The sequence below is a fragment of the Chiloscyllium plagiosum genome, unplaced genomic scaffold (genome assembly GCF_037043375.1).
Source record: "Chiloscyllium plagiosum isolate Xiang-an unplaced genomic scaffold, Cpla_swu_hap1 HiC_scaffold_12, whole genome shotgun sequence".
NCBI classification, from domain to species: domain Eukaryota; kingdom Metazoa; phylum Chordata; class Chondrichthyes; order Orectolobiformes; family Hemiscylliidae; genus Chiloscyllium; species Chiloscyllium plagiosum.
Window position 1 is genome coordinate 96538 of NW_028270150.1, and position 19783 is coordinate 116320.

General features: G+C 47.3%; 1 protein-coding gene across 1 annotated transcript in view; it reads right to left on the minus strand.

Moving 5' to 3' along the window:
- LOC148148460 (microtubule-actin cross-linking factor 1, isoforms 6/7-like) overlaps positions 1-19783 on the minus strand; it is a gene marked incomplete at its 3' end in the record, with an annotated part of 192293 nt that overhangs the window by 93194 nt on the left and 79316 nt on the right. Inside the window, exons 12-14 of the mRNA XM_087993182.1 lie at positions 16301-16471; positions 8844-8999; positions 7535-7741 (exon numbers count right to left, since the gene is read on the minus strand). Of these exons, the coding sequence (XP_087849308.1) occupies positions 7535-7741; positions 8844-8999; positions 16301-16471 (534 nt within the window). The remainder of the gene's footprint in view (positions 1-7534; positions 7742-8843; positions 9000-16300; positions 16472-19783) is intronic.

A 19783-nucleotide genomic window follows, 5' to 3' on the forward strand; every position in this document is an offset into this window, starting at 1 on the left:
TGGTAGAGGAATTGAGTTCCGGAGTCCTGAGGTCATGATGCAGTTGTATAAGACTCTGGTGCGGCCGCATCTGGAATATTGAGTGCAGTTTTGGTCGCCATACTATAGGAAGGATGTGGAGGCACTGGAACGGGTGCAGAGGAGGTTTACCAGGATGTTGCCTGGTATGGAAGGAAGATCGTATGAGGAAAGACTGAGACACTTGGGGTTGTTTTCATTGGAGAAAAGAAGGTTTAGGGGTGACTTGATTGAGGTGTACAAGATGATTAGGGGGTTAGATAGGGTTGACAGTGTGAACCTTTTCCCGCGTATGGAGTCGGGTATTACAAGGGGGCATAGCTTTAAATTAAGGGGGGGTAGATATAGGACTGAAGTTAGGGGTAGGTTCTTCACTCAGCGAGTCGTAAGTTCATGGAATGCCCTGCCAGTAGCAGTGGTGGACTCTCCCTCTTTATGGGCATTTAAGCGGGCATTGGATAGGTATATGGAGGATAGTGGGTTAGTATAGGTTAGGTGGGCTTGGATCGGCGCAACATCGAGGGCCAAAGGGCCTGTACTGCGCTGTATTGTTCTATGTTCTATGTTCTATCATGTTATCACTGCCATAGTACTTAGTGCAGCTTCCATTCCCACTCAGTCTGGGGTTTGTGAGAAATGATCTGAGTTTCACAGAGGATGAGAGCATTCTCCAGCCTGATGTTAAAGGGAATATGATGATATTTATGAAGTGCACTGTAAGCTCTGTGTCTGGTTTTTTTTTCCCTGCCTTTAAAAACAGAGCCACAAGGATCAAAAAAATCTGTTGTTAGTCACAGAAATTTACCCAGAGCTGCTGCATCATTTCACAGTGAGGAATTTGCTTCCTCATCTTGTCAACTGTGTGTTTTGAGGTGATGGGATCCTGCAGTGTACAGCCAATCAGGAGCTAGAGAGTTGTTCACAAGTGAGACCTATGGATCCCAGCTAACGGAGCGGGTTGGCCCTAGAAACAAGTTACAGGCTCACTGACACAGAGAGAGAGAGAGAGAGAGAGACATACACACACAAACAGGAGGGTATGCTGTTCTCCCCAGCAGAAGCTGCCTCTTCTCTGCAGTAGAAAAAAACTCCAGTCAAATTAACTGGTTACTTTTCCTGCAGCAGTTGCTGTGACTTTTAAATTGATAAACAGATTGGTCAGGTGGACAGATCAGTGACAGATGGAATTTATTCTGTTGAAGGCCAATTTTGAGGGTATTAGGCAAGAACTTTCGAAAGCTGATTGGAGGCTGGAAAATGGGAAGCCTTCAGAAATGAGATAACAAGAATCCAGAGAAAGTATATTCCTGTCAGGGTGAAAGGGAAAGCTGGTAACTATAGGGAATGCTGGATGACTAAAGAAATTGAGGGTTTGGTTAAGAAAAAGAAGGAAGCATATGTCAGGTATAAACAGGATAGATCGAGTGAATCCTTAGAAGAGTATAAAGGCAGTAGGAGTATACTTATGAGGGAAATCAGGAGGGCAAAAAGGGGACATGAGATAGCTTTGACAAATAGAATTAAGGAGAATCCAAAGGGTTTTTACAATACATTAAGGACAAAAGGGTAACTAGGAAGAGAATAGGGCCCCTCAAAGATCAGCAAGGCAGCCTTTGTGTGGAGCCACAGAAAATGGGGGAGATACTAAATGAATATTTTGCATCAGTATTTACTGTGGAAAAGGATATGGAAGATATAGACTGTAGGGAAATAGATGGTGACATCTTGCAAAATGTCCAGATATACAGAGGAGGAAGTGCTGGATGTCTTGAAACGGTTAAAGGTGGATAAATCCCAGGACCTGATCAGGTGCACCCGAGAACTGTGTGGGAAGCCAGAGAAGTGATTGCTGGGCCTTTTGCTGAGATATTTGTATCATCGATAGTCACAGGTGAGGTGCCGGAAGACTGGAGGTTGGCTAACGTGGTGCCACTGTTTAAGAAGGGTGGTAAGGACAATCCAGGGAACTATAGACCGGTGAGCCTGATGTTGGTGGTGGGCAAGTTGTTGGAGGGAATCCTGAGGGACAGGATGTACATGTATTTGGAAAGGCAAGGATTGATTAGGGATAGGAGAAAGTGAGGACGCAGATGCTAGGGATCAGAGCTTAAAAATGTGTTGCTGGAAAAGCGCAGCAGGTCAGGCAGCATCCAAGGAGAAGGAGAATCGACGTTTCGGCATAAGCCTGAAGAAGGGCTTATGCCTGAAACGTCGATTCTCCTTCTCCTTTGATGCTGCCTGACCTGCTGCGCTTTTCCAGCAACTAATTAGGGATAGTCAACATGGCTTTGTCTGTGGAAAATCATGTCTCACAAACTTGATTGAGTTTTTTGAAGAACTAACAAAGAAGATTGATGAGGGCAGAGCAGTAGATGTGATCTATATGGACCTCAGTAAGGCATTCGACAAGGTTCCCCATGGGACACTGGTTAGCAAGGTTCGATCTCATAGAATACAAGGAGAACTAGCCATTTGGATACAGAACTGGCTCAAAGGTAGAAGACAGAGGGTGGTGGTGGAGAGTTGTTTTTCAGACTGGTGGCCTGTGACCAGTGGAGTGCTACAAGGATCGGTGCTGGGCCCTCTACTTTTTGTCATTTACATAAATGATTTGGATGCGAGCATAAGAGGTACAGTTAGTAAGTTTGCAGATGACACCAAAATTGGAGGTGTAGTGGACAGCGAAGAGGGTTACCTCAGATTACAACAGGATCTGGACCAGATGGGCCAATGGGCTGAGAAGTGGCAGATGGAGTTTAATTCAGATAAATGTGAGGTGCTGCATTTTGGGAAAGCAAATCTTAGCAGGATTTATACACTTAATGGTAAGGTCCTAGGGAGTGTTGCTCAACAAAGAGACCTTGGAGTGCAGGTTCATAGCTCCTTGAAAGTGAAGTCGCAGGTAGATAGGATAGTGAAGAAGGCGTTTGGTATGCTTTCCTTTATTGGTCAGAGTATTGAGTACAGGAGTTGGGAGGTCATGTTGCGGCTGTACAGGACATTGGTTAGGCCACTGTTGGAATATTGCGTGTAATTCTGGTCTCCTTCCTATCGGAAAGATGTTGTGAAACTTGAAAGGGTTCAGAAAAGATTTACAAGGATGTTGCCAGGGTTGGAGGATCTGAGCTACAGGGAGAGGCTGAACAGGCTGGGGCTGTTTTCCCTGGAGCGTCAGAGGCTGAGGGGTGACTTTATAGAGGTTTATAAAATCGTGAGGGGCATGGATAGGATAAATAGACAAAGTATTTTCCCTGGGGTCGGGGAGTCCAGAACTAGAGGGCATAGGTTTAGGGTGAGAAGGGAAAGATATAAAAGAGACCTAAGGGGCAACGTTTTCACGCAGAGGGTGGTATGTGTATGGAATGAGCTGCCAGAGGAAGTGGTGGAGGCTGGTACAATTGCAACATTTAAGAGGCATTTGGATGGGTATATGAATAGGAAGGGTTTGGAGGGATATGGGCCGAGTGCTGGCAGGTGGGAACTAGATTGGGTTGGGATGTCTGGTCGGCATGGACAGGTTGGACCGAAGGGTCTGTTTCCGTGCTGTACATCACTATGACTATAAAAGTGAAGTGATGCACTTGGAAGAAGGAACAAGCGAAGGGAGTACTCAGTGAATGGCAGGACACTAGGAAACTCAGAGGGATCATACAGTCAGAATCCTACAGCATGGAGACAGGCCTTTTGGTCCAAATGGATCCATGCCGACCAAAACATCCATCCACGCTAGCCCCATTTCCCTGCACTTGGCCCTGATGAAGGGCTTCTGCCTGATTCTCCTGCTCCTTGGATGCTGCCTGACCGGCTGTGCTTTTCCAGCACCACACACTTCGACTCTGACTCCAGCATCTACAGTCCTCACTTTCTCCATATCCTTGTAAACCTTTCCTATCCATGTCTATGTCCAAATGCCTTTTAAATGTTATTAATGTACCCGCCTCAACCACTTCCTCTGGCACCCTCTGTGTAAAAACAGTTGTCCCTTGGGTTGCCTTTTATTCTTTCCCCTCTCACCTTAAACTGATGCCCTCTAGTCCTCGATTCCCCAACCCTGGGAAAAAGACTGAGTGCATTCACCCTATCCCGGCCTTTCATGATCTTATACATCTCTATAATGTTCCCCCCTCAGTCTCCTACGCTCGAAAGGAAAATGTCCTAGCTTGTCCAACCTCTCCCTAAAACTCAGACCATGGAGTCCAGACAATATCCTTGTAAATTTCTTCTGCGTTCTTTCTAGATTAGTAACGTCCTTCCTACAACAAGGTGACCAAAGCTGAACGCAATACTCCAAGCGTGGTCTCACCAACATCCTGGATAACAGCAACATAACTTCCCAACTTCTATACTCAATGACCTGACTGATGAGGGCCAGTGTGCCAAAAGCCTTCATCATTGCCCTGTCAACCTGGGACACCACTTTCAGAGAACTGTGAACCTGAACTCCAAGGTCCCTCTGTTCCATGACATTCCTTAAGGCCCTACCATTCACCGTGAAATTCCTACCTTGATTTGACTTTCCAAAATGCAAGACCTCACACTTATCTACATTTGCCGAGAGGTGCGAGGGAGGAACGAAGGACTTCTGGGGAGTTTTTAAGTGGGTGAGATCTAAACCTGAGACCCTACACCATAGGAGAAAGTGAGGACTGCAGATGCTGGATATCAGAGCTGAAAAATGTGTTGCTGGAAAAGCGCAGCAGGTCAGGCAGCATCCAGGGAACAGGAGAATCGACGTTTCGGGCATGAGCCCTTCTTGCTGAAGAACGTCGATTCTCCTGCTCCTTGGATGCTGCCTGACCTGCTGCGCTTTTCCAGCAACACATTTTCAACCCTACACCATAGGGCCTCCCTCCTACCCACCTCCTCTAACCTTACTAAGAGTCTGTAAACTAGGTAAGTTTTCAGGTTTCTCTTTTTTTTTCCTTCTCTTCCTTTGTTTAGTTCTGCGCGGGCTTTCAGAATATCGGGATATGGATGTCAGGGTAGTTGCGTGTTCCTCCTGCAGAATGTGGCAGGTGAGGGACATTTGCGGGAAGTGCGCCCAACTCCAGCTCCTCGAAAACTGAGTTGGGGAACTGGAGCTGGAGCTGGATGAACTATGGATCATCCGGGAGTCTGAGGGGGAAATTGAGAGGATGGACAGGGAAGTGATCACTCCCCAGATACAAGATAAGGACAGCTGGATTACTGTCACGGGGACGAAAGGGAACCGATGGTCAGAGCAGAGATCCCCTGTGGCTGTTCCCCTCAGCAATAAGTATACCGTTTTGGATACTGCTGGTGGAGTCAGCCTGCCAGGGGTAAGCCATAGTTGTCAGGTCTCTGGCACTGAGTCTGGCACTGTGGCTCAGAAGGGAAGGGTGGGAAATAGAAAAGCGCTAGTAATAGGGGACTCAATAGTTAGACGGATTGACAGGAGATTTTGTGGTCAGGAACGGGACTCCCGGAAGGTACGTTGCCTCCCTGGTGCCAGGGTCCGGGATGTCGCCGATCGGGTCTACAAGATTCTAAAGGGGGAGGGGGACCAGCCAGAAATCGTGGTACATATCGGCACCAATGATACAGCCAGGAAAGGGATTGAGGATCTGAAAAGTGACTACAGAGCGTTAGGTTGGAAGCTGAAGAGCAGGACGAGTAGAGTAGTGATCTCGGGTTTGCTACCGGTGCCACGAGATAGTGAGATGAGGAACAGTCAGCAAATGTAGCTTAACACGTGGCTGTGAGGCTGGTGCAGGAGGGAGGGCTTCAGATACCTAGACCATTGGGATACCTTCTGGGGAAGGTGGGATCTGTACATGAAGGACGGGTTGCACCTGAACTGGAGGGGCACAAATGTCCTGGGTGGGAGATTTGCTCGTGCGATTCGGGAGGGTTTAAACTAGTTTGGCAGCGGGGTGGGAATTGGAGCCACATGTCTGAGAGGGGGTCAGTTGCAGACAGGACAGTGGTAGGATGTAGTGAATCTATCGGGAAGGTTTCTCACGCAATGAAACAAAGGGATCGTTAAAGTGTGTCTGCTTTAACTCAAGGAGTATCAGAAGAAAGAATGATAAACTTAGAGCATGGATCAGTACATGGGGCTATGATGTTGGGGGCATAATGGAGACATGGGTTTGGAATTTCAGAAATCGGTTGGCTGACAGAAGGCAGAGAGTGGTTGTAGATGAAAAGTATTCTGCCTGGAGGTCAGTGTTGAATGGGGTCTCGCAGGGTTCTCTGCTCTTTGTAGTTTTTATAAATGACTTGGATGAGGAGATTGAGGGGTGGGTTAGTAATTTTGCAGATGACACAAAGGTTGGAGGTATCATCGATAGTATCGAGGGCTACTGCAGGCTGCAGCGAGACATAGACGGGATGCAGAGCTGGGCTGAGAAATGGCAGATGGAGTTCAACCTGGATAAATGTGAAGTGATGCATTTTGGAAGGTTGAACTCGAATGCTGAATATAGGATTAAAGACAGGATTCTTGGCAGTGTGGAGGAACAGAGGGATCTGGGTGTGCAAGTACATAGATCCCTCAAAGTTGCCACCCAAGTGGATAGGGTTGTTTAGAAAGCATATGGTGTTTTGGCTTTCATTAACAGGGTTTAAGAGCCGTGAGGTTTTGCTACAGCTCTACGAGTCCCTGGTGAGACCACACTTGGAATATTGTGTCCAGTTCTGGTCGCCCTACTATAAGAAAGATACAGGCTTTGGAGAGGGTGGAAAGAAGGTTTAGCAGGATGCTGCCTGGACTGGAGGGCTTGTCTTATGAAGAAAGGTTGACAAAGCTCTGACTTTTCTCTCTGGAGGAAGAGAGCAGACCTGATCGAGGTGTACAAAATAATAAGAGGAATAGATAGAGTCAATAGCCAGAGACTTTCCCCCAGGGCAGGATTGACTGGTGCGAGAAGTCATAGCTTGAAGATATTAGGAGAAAGTTATAGAGGTGATGTCAGAGGTAGGTTCTTTACGCAGAGAGTTGTGAATGCATGGAATGTGTTGCCAGCGGTGGTGGTGGAAGCAGAGTCATTGGGGACATTTAAGCGAGTGCTGGACATGCACATGGATAGCAGTGAGTTGACGGGTGCGTAGGTTAAGTTACTATATTTTACATTAGGATTAATCCTCGGCACAACATCGTGGGCCAAAGGAAATGTTCTGTGCTGTACTTTTCTATGTTCGATGATCCTGAGTGCACCCAGCTCCAGCTCCCCCTCACGGTCTCCCAGGAGCTGCAGCTGGGTGCACTTCCCACACACGTGTAGTCATCAGGGATGATGGAAGTTAACCTGAGCTCCCACATCCTGCAGGAGGAACGTGTGACTGCCCTAAGTGCCATCTTAAAGTCTAAAAAGGAAAGTGAAAGGACTTTCCCTGAGCTTACCTGCACTTATTGCTGATCTGCTGCTGGCTGAACCCTCTCAAGCCAGGGCCTTACTTCTTATTCTACTACCAACAGTTTTGGAATAGCACATCTCTCTACCCCTCTGCTTTTTTTTGGTTCGAGGAGGAGGGAAACACTACAGTGTATTACCTGTTGGGCATGTTTTCTGGCCTCCTGGAGAGACTGCTCTCGTTGGCTGGTACACTGTGTAAGTTTTGCCCATTTCTCCCGTACGGTGCCCATCACGTTCTGAATGAGACAGCGATGCTGCTTGCTGCTGCAATCCCTCAGAGGCTCTGAGCATTGTTCCAGGGTGTTCAGCTGTGCAGAGTGCAAGGCTACATCACTGCTGAACCGCTACAGAGAGAGAGAGAGAGAGAGAGAGATGGCAGCCATTACACACACAACTGCATCGCTACCCAATCCATGTACCCGATTTCTGTACCTAATCCCCACACTCACTATCTAGATTAGATTAGATTCCCTACAGCGTGGAAACAGGCCCTTCAGCCCAACAAGTCCACACCGACCCTCTGAACAGTAACCCACCCAGACCCATTTCCCTCTGGCTAATGCAGCTAACACTGTGGGCAATTTAGCCTGGTCAATTCACCTGGCCTGGGAGAAAATTGGAGCACCCGGAGGAAACCCACACAGACACAGGGAGAACGTGCACACTCCACATAGACAGTCACCTGAGGCTGAAATAGAACCGGGTCCCTGGGGCTGTGAGGCAGCAGTGCTAACCACTGAGCCACAGTGCCACTCCACCTGATCCCTGCACCCGATCCCTGCACTCACTGTACCTGATCACTGCCTCTAAGATAGTGACTGTTCAGGCGCCAGTGTCCTGTTAACCCATGTGGTACAAAGAAAGAGCACACGGTGTTGGGGGATAATATATTAGCATGGAGAGAGGATTGGCTAACTACAAGAAAACGGAGAGTGGGGATAAGATGGAATCTCCAGGATAGCAACCTGTAAATAGTGGAGTCCCACAGGGTCAGTGCTCAGCCAACAATTATTTCTAATCTGTATGAAGACAGAGGTAAATGTGCACTCACAAAGTCTGTGAGTGACACAAGATTAGGTGGGAAGGTAAGCGATGAGGATAACACATGGTTTGTGGACAGATATAGACAGGTTAAACGAATGGGAACCGTGTAGCAGATGGGGCATAATGTGGTGAAATGTGAGCTTATGCACTTTGGCAGGAAGAATAGAGGAGTTGAATATTATTTAAAGACTGGAGGAAGTTGCTTCATCAAGGGAGTTGAGAGTCCTTGTGCATATATTACACAAAGCCAGCATTCTAGTTCAGTGGCTAATAGAGAAAGTGAATGGAGTGTTGTCCTTTAATACTGAACCCACCCCAGGGTGATTCTGTGCCATCAAATAACACTTGGCCACAGTGTGATGGGGAGGTGGAATGGACTGTGTTTCTCCCAGGACAGGTCACCTGGTGATCCTGGATCTGTATTGTGATGGACTCCTGGATCAGACTCGGAGCTGGAGCCTTATTCAACACGTTCATGGCATCTTCTATCCAGCCAATCAGCTCCTGGGCGTTGCTATGGAATTGAGTCTCCAAGGTTACTCGTTCAGATAGTCTCACCTGGCAATTTAAACCAATCAAAACACAGTTTATATATGATCAATTCTTTCATGGTCAACCTAACAGAAAGGGTAATCAGGGAGAGACAGGAATAGGAAGACAGGGTGGGGGTTGTGGAGGATTGGCAGAGTTATACAGTATAGAAACAAGCCCTTCAGCCCACTGTGCCATGTTAACCAACCAACACTAATCCCATTACCTGCACTTGGTCCAGAGCCCACTACACCCTGGCATGTTAAACTCTCATCCAGATAGTTCTTCAATGTTGTGAGAGTACCTGCCTCCACCACCCTCTCAGTCAGCACGGTTCATATACCCACCACCCTCTCAGTCAGCACGGTCCATATATCCACCACCCTCTCAGTCAGCATGGTCCATATATCCACCACCCTCTCAGTCAGCACGGTTCATATACCCACCGCCCTCTCAGTCAGCATGGTCCATATATCTACCACCCTCTCAGTCAGCACGGTCCATATATCCACCACCCTCTCAGTCAGCACGGTCCATATATCCACCACCCTCTCAGTCAGCACGGACCATATATCCACCACCCTCTCAGTCAGCACGGACCATATATCCACCACCCTCTCAGTCAGCACGGTCCATATATCCACCACCCTCTCAGTCAGCACGGTCCATATATCCACCACCCTCTCAGTCAGCACGGACCATATATCCACCACCCTCTCAGTCAGCACGGTCCATATATCCACCACCCTCTCAGTCAGCACGGACCATATATCCACCACCCTCTCAGTCAGCACGGTCCATATATCCACCACCCTCTCAGTCAGCACGGACCATATATCCACCGCCCTCTCAGTCAGCACGGACCATATATCCACCGCCCTCTCAGTCAGCACGGTCCATATATCCACCGCCCTCTCAGTCAGCACGGTTCATATATCCACCACCCTCTCAGTCAGCACGGACCATATATCCACTACCCTCTCAGTCAGCACGGTCCATATATCCACCACCCTCTCAGTCAGCACGGTCCATATATCCACCACCCTCTCAGTCAGCACGGTTCATATATCCACCACCCTCTCAGTCAGCACGGTCCATATATCCACCACCCTCTCAGTCAGCACGGACCATATATCCACCACCCTTTCAGTCAGCATGGACCATATATCCACCACCCTCTCAGTCAGCACGGTCCATATATCCACCACCCTCTCAGTCAGCACGGACAATATATCCACCACCCTCTCAGTCAGCACGGACCATATATCCACCACCCTCTCAGTCAGCACGGTCCATATATCCACCACCCTCTCAGTCAGCACGGTCCATATATCCACCACCCTCTCAGTCAGCACGGTCCATATATCCACCACCCTCTCAGTCAGCACGGTCCATATATCCACCACCCTCTCAGTCAGCACGGTCCATATATCCACCACCCTCTCAGTCTGCACGGTCCATATCTCCACTACCCTCTCAGTCAGCACGATCCATATATCCACCACCCTCTCAGTCAGCACGGTCCATATATCCACCACCCTCTCAGTCAGCACGGTCCATATATCCACCACCCTCTCAGTCAGCACGGACCATATATCCACCACCCTCTCAGTCAGCACGGTCCATATATCCACCACCCTCTCAGTCAGCACGGTCCATATATCCACCACCCTCTCAGTCAGCACGGACCATATATCCACCGCCCTCTCAGTCAGCACGGTCCATATATCCACCACCCTCTCAGTCAGCACGGACCATATATCCACCACCCTCTCAGTCAGCACGGACCATATATCCACCACCCTCTCAGTCAGCACGGTCCATATATCCACCACCCTCTCAGTCAGCACGGTCCATATATCCACCACCCTCTCAGTCAGCACGGTCCATATATCCACCACCCTCTCAGTCAGCACGGTCCATATATCCACCACCCTCTCAGTCAGCACGGACCATATATCCACCACCCTCTCAGTCAGCACGGTCCATATATCCACCACCCTCTCAGTCAGCACGGACCATATATCCACCACCCTCTCAGTCAGCACGGTCCATATATCCACCGCCTTCTCAGTCAGCACGGTCCATATATCCACCGCCCTCTCAGTCAGCACGGTCCATATATCCACTACCCTCTCAGTCAGCACGGACCATATATCCACCACCCTCTCAGTCAGCATGGTCCATATATCCACCACCCTCTCAGTCAGCACGGTCCATATATCCACTACCCTCTCAGTCAGCACGGACCATATATCCACTACCCTCTCAGTCAGCACGGTCCATATATCCACCACCCTCTCAGTCAGCACGGTCCATATATCCACCACCCTCTCAGTCAGCACGGACCATATATCCACCACCCTCTCAGTCAGCACGGTCCATATATCCACCACCCTCTCAGTCAGTACGGTCCATATATCCACTACCCTCTCAGTCAGCACGGTCCATATATCCACTACCCTCTCAGTCAGCACGGTCCATATATCCACCACCCTCTGGGTGAGAACATTCTTTTTCAGATCTCCTCATAACCACTTCCTCCTCACCTTAAACTGTTGCCCTCTGCTCTTTGACACATCTGCAATGGGGAAAAGGTTTTCACAATTATAATGCCTCAAGCTGCCCCTCAGCCTCCTCTGCTCCAAGGAGAACAGTCCCAGTCTATCCAGTCTCCCCTCATAACTGAGGCTTTCCATCCCAGGCAACATGCTGATGAAAATTCTACACCCTCTCCAGTCCTTCTGATATGTGGCCATCAGAAGGAGTTTTTGATCTGTGCCCTAAGCAAATGCGTTTTAAAATTGTAAGCAGACTTCCCTGCTCCAACACTCTACACCCCAGTTAATGAAAGCAAGCAACCCACATGCCTTCGCCATACTGTCCCCCTGTGCTGACACTTTCAGAAAAATCAAAAATACAGACTTGTAACCAAAGTCCCTTTGTTCCTCAGTGCTCCCCAGGGACCTACTATTCATCCTTCCCTTATTATATCTTCCAAAATTTGTTGCCTCACACTTCTCAGGATAAAATTCCATCTGCCAATGCTCTGCCCAATTTACCAGCTGATTAATATCAGACTGTTGCCTGAGACCTAGGAGAAAGTGAGGGGTGCAGATGCTGGAGATCAGAGTCGAGAGTGTGGCGCTGGAAAAGCACGGCAGGTCGGACAGCATCCGAAATGGCATTCTGCTGAAGGGCGGCACTGTGGCTCAGTGGTTAGCACTGCTGCCTCACAGTGCCAGGGACACAGGTTCGATTCCAGCCTCAGGTGACTGACTGTGTGGAGTTTGCACATTCTCCCCGTGTCTGCGTGGGTTTCCTCCGGGTGCTCTGGTTTCCTCCCACAATCCAAAGACATGTAGGTTGGATCAATTGACCATGATAAATTGCCCATAGTGTCAGGGGCAAATAGGGGAATGGGTTTGGGTGGGTTACTCTTTGGACGGTCAGTGTGGACTTGTTGGACTGAAGGGCCTGTTTCCACACTAGGGATTTTAATTCACACTCTTCAACTGTAGCCTGAGACCATCCTCCTCACTATCAACGACACCCATCAATTTTCCAGTCATCTGCATACTTACTAATTATACCATCCACATTTACATCCAAGTGGTTAATGTACATAGCAAAGAGCAAGAGTCCCAGCACTGATCCCTGTTGTAGACCACTGGTCACAGGCTTCCAATTAAAATCAGCCCTCCGCCATCACCCTTTGCCTCCTGTTTGTAAATCAGTTTTGGATCCAGTTTGCCAGCTTGCATTGAATTTACACCCTAGAATGTGGTGCTTGCTGGAACATTGAGTAAGTCCAGAAGAACGAGGGCGGCATGGTGGCACAGTGGTTAGCCTCGCAGCGCCAGAGACCCGGGTTCAATTCCCGCCTCAGGCGACTGACTGTGTGGAGTTTGCACGTTCTCCCTGTGTCTGCGTGGGTTTCCTCCGGGTGCTCCGGTTTCCTCCCACAGTCCAAAGATGTGCAGGTCAGGTGAATTGGCCATGCTAAATTGCCCGTAGTGTTAGGTAAGGGGTAAATGTAGGGGTATGGGTGGGTTACGCTTCGGCGGGTCGGTGTGGACTTGTTGGGCCGAAGGGCCTGTTTCCACACTGTAAAGTAATCTAAACGAGGAGCAGAAGTAGGCCATCTGACCCTTTGAGCCTGCTCCACCATTCAATAAGATCATGGGTGATCTTTTGATAGCCTCAGCTCCACTTACCCACCCACTCACCAGAACCCTTGATTCCTTTACTGTTCAAAAATCTATCCAGCTAGGGAACTCCACAGCTTCACAACCCTCTGGGTGAAGAAATCTGCTCCCTCTAATCTTGAGGCTGTGCCCTCTTGTCCTAGTTTCACCTGCCAGTGGAAACATCTTCTCTACTTCCATCTTATCGATTCCCTTCATTATTTTATGTTTCTATCAGATTCCCCCTCATTCTCCTGAATTCCAATGAATATAATCCCAGTCTACTCAGTCTCTCCTCATAAACCAACCCCCTCAACTCCAGAATAAACCTAGTGAACCTCCTCTGCAGCCCTTTGAGTGCCAGGAGGAGATAGACAGATAGATTTTTAATGAGTAAAGGTTGAAAGGTTAAGGAGAGTGGGCAGGAAGGTGTGGTTGGGATTGAGATGAGACCAGCCATGATCATATTAAATCATGGAGCAGGCTCGAGGGGCTGAATGGCCTCCTGCTCCAATGTTCATTGAAACATAGAAAATAGAAGAAGGACGAGGCCATTTGACCCCTCAAGCCGACTCTGCCATTCAATATGATCATAGCTGATTATCAAATACAGCTATGTCCCTGTCCCTGATTCCTCCCACTTTAGTACCATGAACTATATCTAACTGCTTCATGAAAATATTCAATCTGTTATGGATTAGGCCAGACCACTCAAAACATTCTTAAGCAGGCAACCCAGACCATTACTTTGTAATTTGTTTAGGTCCTGGAGTAAGTTAGCTAGGTTGACTACTAGGCTTTAAAGCAGACAAAAGTTTATTCACAAAATTACACAATGCAACACAAAGAACAGAATAAAGAACCCCTACAGAACTCAGTCTATCCAAACTAGACTTAATTATGCTGTTCCGAATATACACAACAGTCCCAATAAGCAAACTCCCTTTAAAACCCAGTATAAATGGAACACATGCTTACAGGTTGAAGTTAGAAGGGTAGAAGGAGAGAGAGGTTTTGCAGCCTGTTCATACAGTCCACAGCTAAAGTTCAAACTAACTCTGGACTGAACTGCTCAGCTACAGAGCTGACCACTCCCCTTTCACTATACAGGTCACTGCTAAAACATGACCACTTTGGCCTGAAGTCTCATCTGTTTACATAGAAACAAAAGGGCTCTCAACATCCTTTTCATCTCTGTACCAAACTAGTCACCTTGGAACTGGGGGAGTTTTCTGACCCTTCTGAAAGAATCCAAGGACACAGTATCCTTGAGAAAAGGACCAGCTTTGTGACAAGTATTTTAAATTCAATCACTTTCTGTGGCAGAGACTTCCACAGGCTTCCCACTCTCTGGGTGAAGAAAGTGGGAGATGGGGTGTAATGAGAGAGATAGAGGAGGGAGGTGTGGGGTGGAGATAAAAGGGGAGGGGAAGAATGAGAGAGAGGGAAAGGGCAGGGGTGGAGAGAGCAGGAAGAAGGGAGACGGTGGGGGGGGGGGGACCTGATTGAGAGCAGAGGGATACAGATGCTTAGGAATTGGGCGACAGGTTTAGACAATACATTTGGATCGGCTCAGGCTTGGAGGGCCGAAGGGCCTGTTCCTGGGCTGCACATTTTCTTTGTTCAGATGATGGTGCTGTCTCATTAGAGCAAGACAACTGGCATAGCTTATCCTGAGGGTCACCGTGTTTTAGGCTGGGGGAGAGATTGAGAAGGAGTCCTTCATGGTACCCTCAGCCAGTGCAGGAATTGAACCCATGCTGTTGGCGTTATTCTGCATTGCAAGCCATTCAGCCAATCAACTGAACTAACCAACTCCATATTACTGTTAACCAACTGAGCTAACCAACCCCATATTGCTGTTAACCAACTGAGCTAACCAACTCCATATTGCTGTTAACCAACTGAGCTAACCAACCCCATATTACTGTTAACCAACTGAGCTAACCAACCCCATATTGCTGTTAACCAACTGAACTAACCAACTCCATATTACTGTTAACCAACTGAGCTAACCAACTCCATATTACTGTTAACCAACTGAGCTAACCAACTCCATATTGCTGTTAACCAGTGACTGAATAGCTAATATATCAATTGTCCAGTGCCTTCAGTAAAGAGTTCAACTAATCTGGAACCAAGGAGATCAGAGAATGTGGAAGAAACCCATCACTCAGGGCCTGTGGAGTGGTCCCATGGGCCTGTGTTTGCCCAGTATTCTCCACACTTTAGATTAGATTATTTACAGTGTGGAAACAGGCCCTTCGGCCCAACAAGTCCACACCGACCTGCCGAAGTGTAACCCACCCAGACCCATTCCCCTACATTTACCCCTTCACCTAACACTAGGGGCAATTTAGTCTCGTCAATTCACTTAACCTGCGCATTTTTGGACTGTGGGAGGAAACCCACCCAGACACGGGGAGAATGTGCAAACTCCACACGGACAGTTGCCTGAGGCGGGAATTGAACCCGGGTCTCTGGTGCTGTGAGGCAGCAGTGCTAACCACGGTGCCACGGTTCCACTCCACTTGTATGTGTCTCTGTGAATGTGTATGCTGGGATTTGGTGAAGGGGCTTGGAGTTTCACCTGTTTCTCTTAGCCAGTTTCCCACCTCTGCTCTGAACCATCTGTATTCCTCTTGTCAGCAATTTTGTATTCTACCTGACACCTGCCATAATCCCAGTATTTTTTTCTTTATCTGAATTTCCATCTCCTTTGTCATCCCAGGATCTGTGGAGTTGTTGGTCCTATCTTTCCCATGTAACTGTACACAGCATCTGTTGTTTGAAATTTCTTTACTGTACATGGTTTTCCCATGTTACACTCCAACTGCCAGATTCTTGCCCACTTACTTAACCTCTCTATATCTGTCTGAAACCTCCTGACATCTTTTTCACAAAATGCCTTCCTTGAGGTTCCAGCACAGACCCACAGATTCCACTCACCAACCCTGCCCATCAAATAAAGAGCCATTTATATATACTCTCTGTTTTCTGCAGCAGCCAATCTGCAATCTCTGCCCAATGTTACCCCTTCACCATGTGTTTCTATTCTGCATATTCTCCTCATCTCTCTCTCTCTGATTATCATGACATACACATTCTCTCGATCTCACTCAGAAAGCAATATCCTCTTACTTTCCTTTCCTGCATTTTCAGATGAACTGCGTTCCACTTGTGCTGTAGTGTGTGGAGCCTGTGCTCTGTCTTTGATCCCTTTGAACCTCTGCAGTCATTGAGGAATTGTTCCATCATTGTGTAAACACTGTCATATGCGCACTGTTTGGATTCTACCTCTTTGTACAGTTCCTGTGAAGAACAAGTCACTGAGAGTGAACAGCACATTTTGGTAAACAGTGTACACCACTGGGAAATAAAATGCTGTGTCAGTAAAAGAGACATAAACCTTGAATTGCCACAATCAGTTCACCCGACTTAACCTAGGAAAGGAAAGCTGGTATTTCTGCATAGTTTAGATTAGATTCTCTACAGTGTGGAAACAGGCCCTTCAGCCCAAACAGTCCACTCTGACCCTCCAAAGAGTAACCCACCCAGACCCATTTCCCTCTGACTAATGCACCTAACACTATTGGCCAATTCACCCTGACCGGCACAACTTTGGACTGTGGGAGGAAACCGGAGCACCCAGAGGAATCCCACGCAGACACGGGGAGAATGTGCAAACTCCACACAGACAGTCACCCTAGACTGGAATCGAACCTGGGACCCTGGTGCTGTGAGTTAGTACAGTTAGTGGGTGATTCTGATCCCAGAATAGAATTGTTGAATTTTCTGTCCCATCAAATGTAACCAGTGTGACACTCTGTCCCAACCAGTTTTAGAATCTTCATCCCAAAACTCTTGGGGCAAGAAACTCCTCAACAGAATCATTTATTATTTAATGTGGGTTGTTTTCAATACATCACTATTTATTTCCCCAAGTTCTCTAGCCTTTTTTCCACAATAAAAACCTGAGGTGAAACATTCATTTAGTACCTCACCCATCTCCTGTGGTTCCACACATAGATGACCTGGTTGATCTTTAAGGAGCCCTATTCTCTCCCGAATACTTTTGCTCTTAATGTACTTGTGGAATCTCTTTGGATTATCTGGAATTATCCTTATCTGCCAAGGTCATCTCATATCCCCTTTTAGCCCTCCTCATTCCTGAAGTAACTCCACAGAGACTGGTATCCTGTGACCAAGCCCCCCTTTATTTACACAGGCAGAATCCTGGACACTGATCCAGCTCCCTCAGAGCCCACTCTCAGAGTGAACAGGATGTCTGACACTGCTGTGTATATCTGCCAGCCAGGGCTCCCCGATTGGACCAAATTAACAACCCCAGTCAGGGAAGTCACATTCTATGATGTTCACACAGCTGACCTTGTTACAGTCACTACAATTTCACTGTTAAGAATGCCCCTCACCCCTTATACTCTTCAAGAGATTCGCTTGATCCCAGTTGTATATATCTAACATGCGCCTCCTTTTTATTCCTGACCAGAGCCTCAATATCTTAGTTCATCAATTGTTCCCTACTTGTATCAGCCTTACCCATCTTCTCTAACAGGAACATAATGCCTCTGAACTCTTGTTAGCACACTTGAAAACCTCCCACCTGCCAGTTGTCTCTTTACCTGTGAACAGTCTACTCCAATCAACTTTTAAAAATTCCTCAAGATTAGACTGGTGCTGGAAAAGCACAGCAGGCCAGACAGCATCCCAGGAGCAGGAAAATCGACATTTTGGGCAGGAGCCTTTCATCAGGAATGACCTGATTTTTGAAAATTCCTGTCTAATGTCATCAAAATATGTCTTACTCCAACTAAAAACTTTTACTTTTAGATAAGGCTTATCTTTTTCCATAACTATTTTATAACTATAGAATTATGATTGTTTTTCCCAAAGTGCTCCCCTACTAACACTTCAGTCACTTTTCCTATTTCCCAAGAGAAGGGCAGGTTTTGCTTCTTCTGTAGTAGGTACATCTACAGGTTGATAAAGAAAAATTTCTTGAACGTGTTTAACAAATTCCTCATCATCCGAGCCCTTAACGTTCTGGCAGTTCCAGTCAGTGTTTGGAAAGTTAAAATCCCCTACTATTACAACCTTATTACTTTTACATATCTGAGGTCTCCCTACATATTTGCTCCTTAGTTTCCCACTGACTATTAGGTGGCCTATAGTACAATCCTATTCCTCTCTTATTTCTGAGATCCACTCATTTAGCTTCACTGGATGATCCCCTGGGAATATCCTCTCCAAGTACAGCTGTAATATTTTCCTTAATCAAAAATGCCACTCCCCCCCTCTCTTGCTTCCCTTTCAAACATTCCAAAAGCATCTAAGACCCAAAATGTTGAGCTGTCAGTCCTGCCCTTCCCTCACCTAGGTCCCTGGAATAATGTGCATTCCCAATGCCACATTCCCATCGATGGCCTGACTTCACCAGCCTTACCTGTAAGACCCCTTGCATTGAAATAAATGCAGTTTAATTTATCAGTCTTACCTCTTTCTCTGATTTGCTGTTGCCACCTTTTCTAATTAACTCGCCCTTTTTTGCATCCAAACCATTCTCATCTGTCTCTCTATTCTCACTAATACTTGAGCTTCTTGCCAAGATGGCGGTAGAGTTGACACTTCCAACTGAGCTTATCCACTGTCCATTTTGTTTTCTTTTGTCATTCTTTTTTCTCTTTTATGTTCTTTTTTTCTATCTCTTTCTTCTCAGTGATGTCCTGAATTCCCGGCCTCGGTGCCGATTTGGACTCTTGGCTAATTGGAGAAAGTGAGCACCGCAGATGCTGGCGATCAGAGTCAAAAAGCATCGCGCTAGAAATGCACAGCCGGTCAGGCAGCATCCGAGGAGCAGGAGAGTTGGTGTTTTGGGCATAAGCCCTTCATTAGGGATTCCTGATGAAACGTCGATTCTCCTGCTCCTCAGATGCTGCCTAATCTGCTGTGGTTTTCCAGCACCACACATTTAGGCTCTTGGCCAATTGCCAGCCTCGGACTTGGACTCTCGGCTTCAGCATGGACCTGGCATAGCAGTCTCTCAGCTTAGTGTGGGTGAACTCTTGGCCTGATGTAGTGGTGTCTCAGGGCAAAAGTGAGGACTGCAGATGCTGAAAACCAGAGTTTAGATTAGAGTGGTGCTGGAAAAACAGGTCAGGCAGCATCCAAGGAGCAGGAAAATCGATGTTTCGGGCAGGAGCCCTTCATCAGGATTCCTGATGAAATGTCAATTTTCCTGCGCCTCAGATGCTGCCCGATCTGCTGTGTTTTTCCAGCGCCACTCTGATCTAAAGTATGGTGTCTCAGCTTGGTGTAGCCTCAGTGTGGATTTCCATTCTTAAGGTGATTCCAGAGCGGTCTCCCAGCCTTACGATCCTCAAAGTGAGGCCTGGTGAAGTCTGGAGTCAAGGCCCAGTGTGGATTGGAGGCTAGGGGCCAGGTTGATTGGATTGGAAAAATTGTTGTACTGAACTTTTTAATTTCTCTATTTTCTAATGTATTCCTACAATTTGTAATGTTGGACTTTTTAATCTCTAGTTGTTTACCCTGAGCACTTATACTGAAGAATCTGTACCTAGGTACCTTGTACCTAAGATGGTGTTT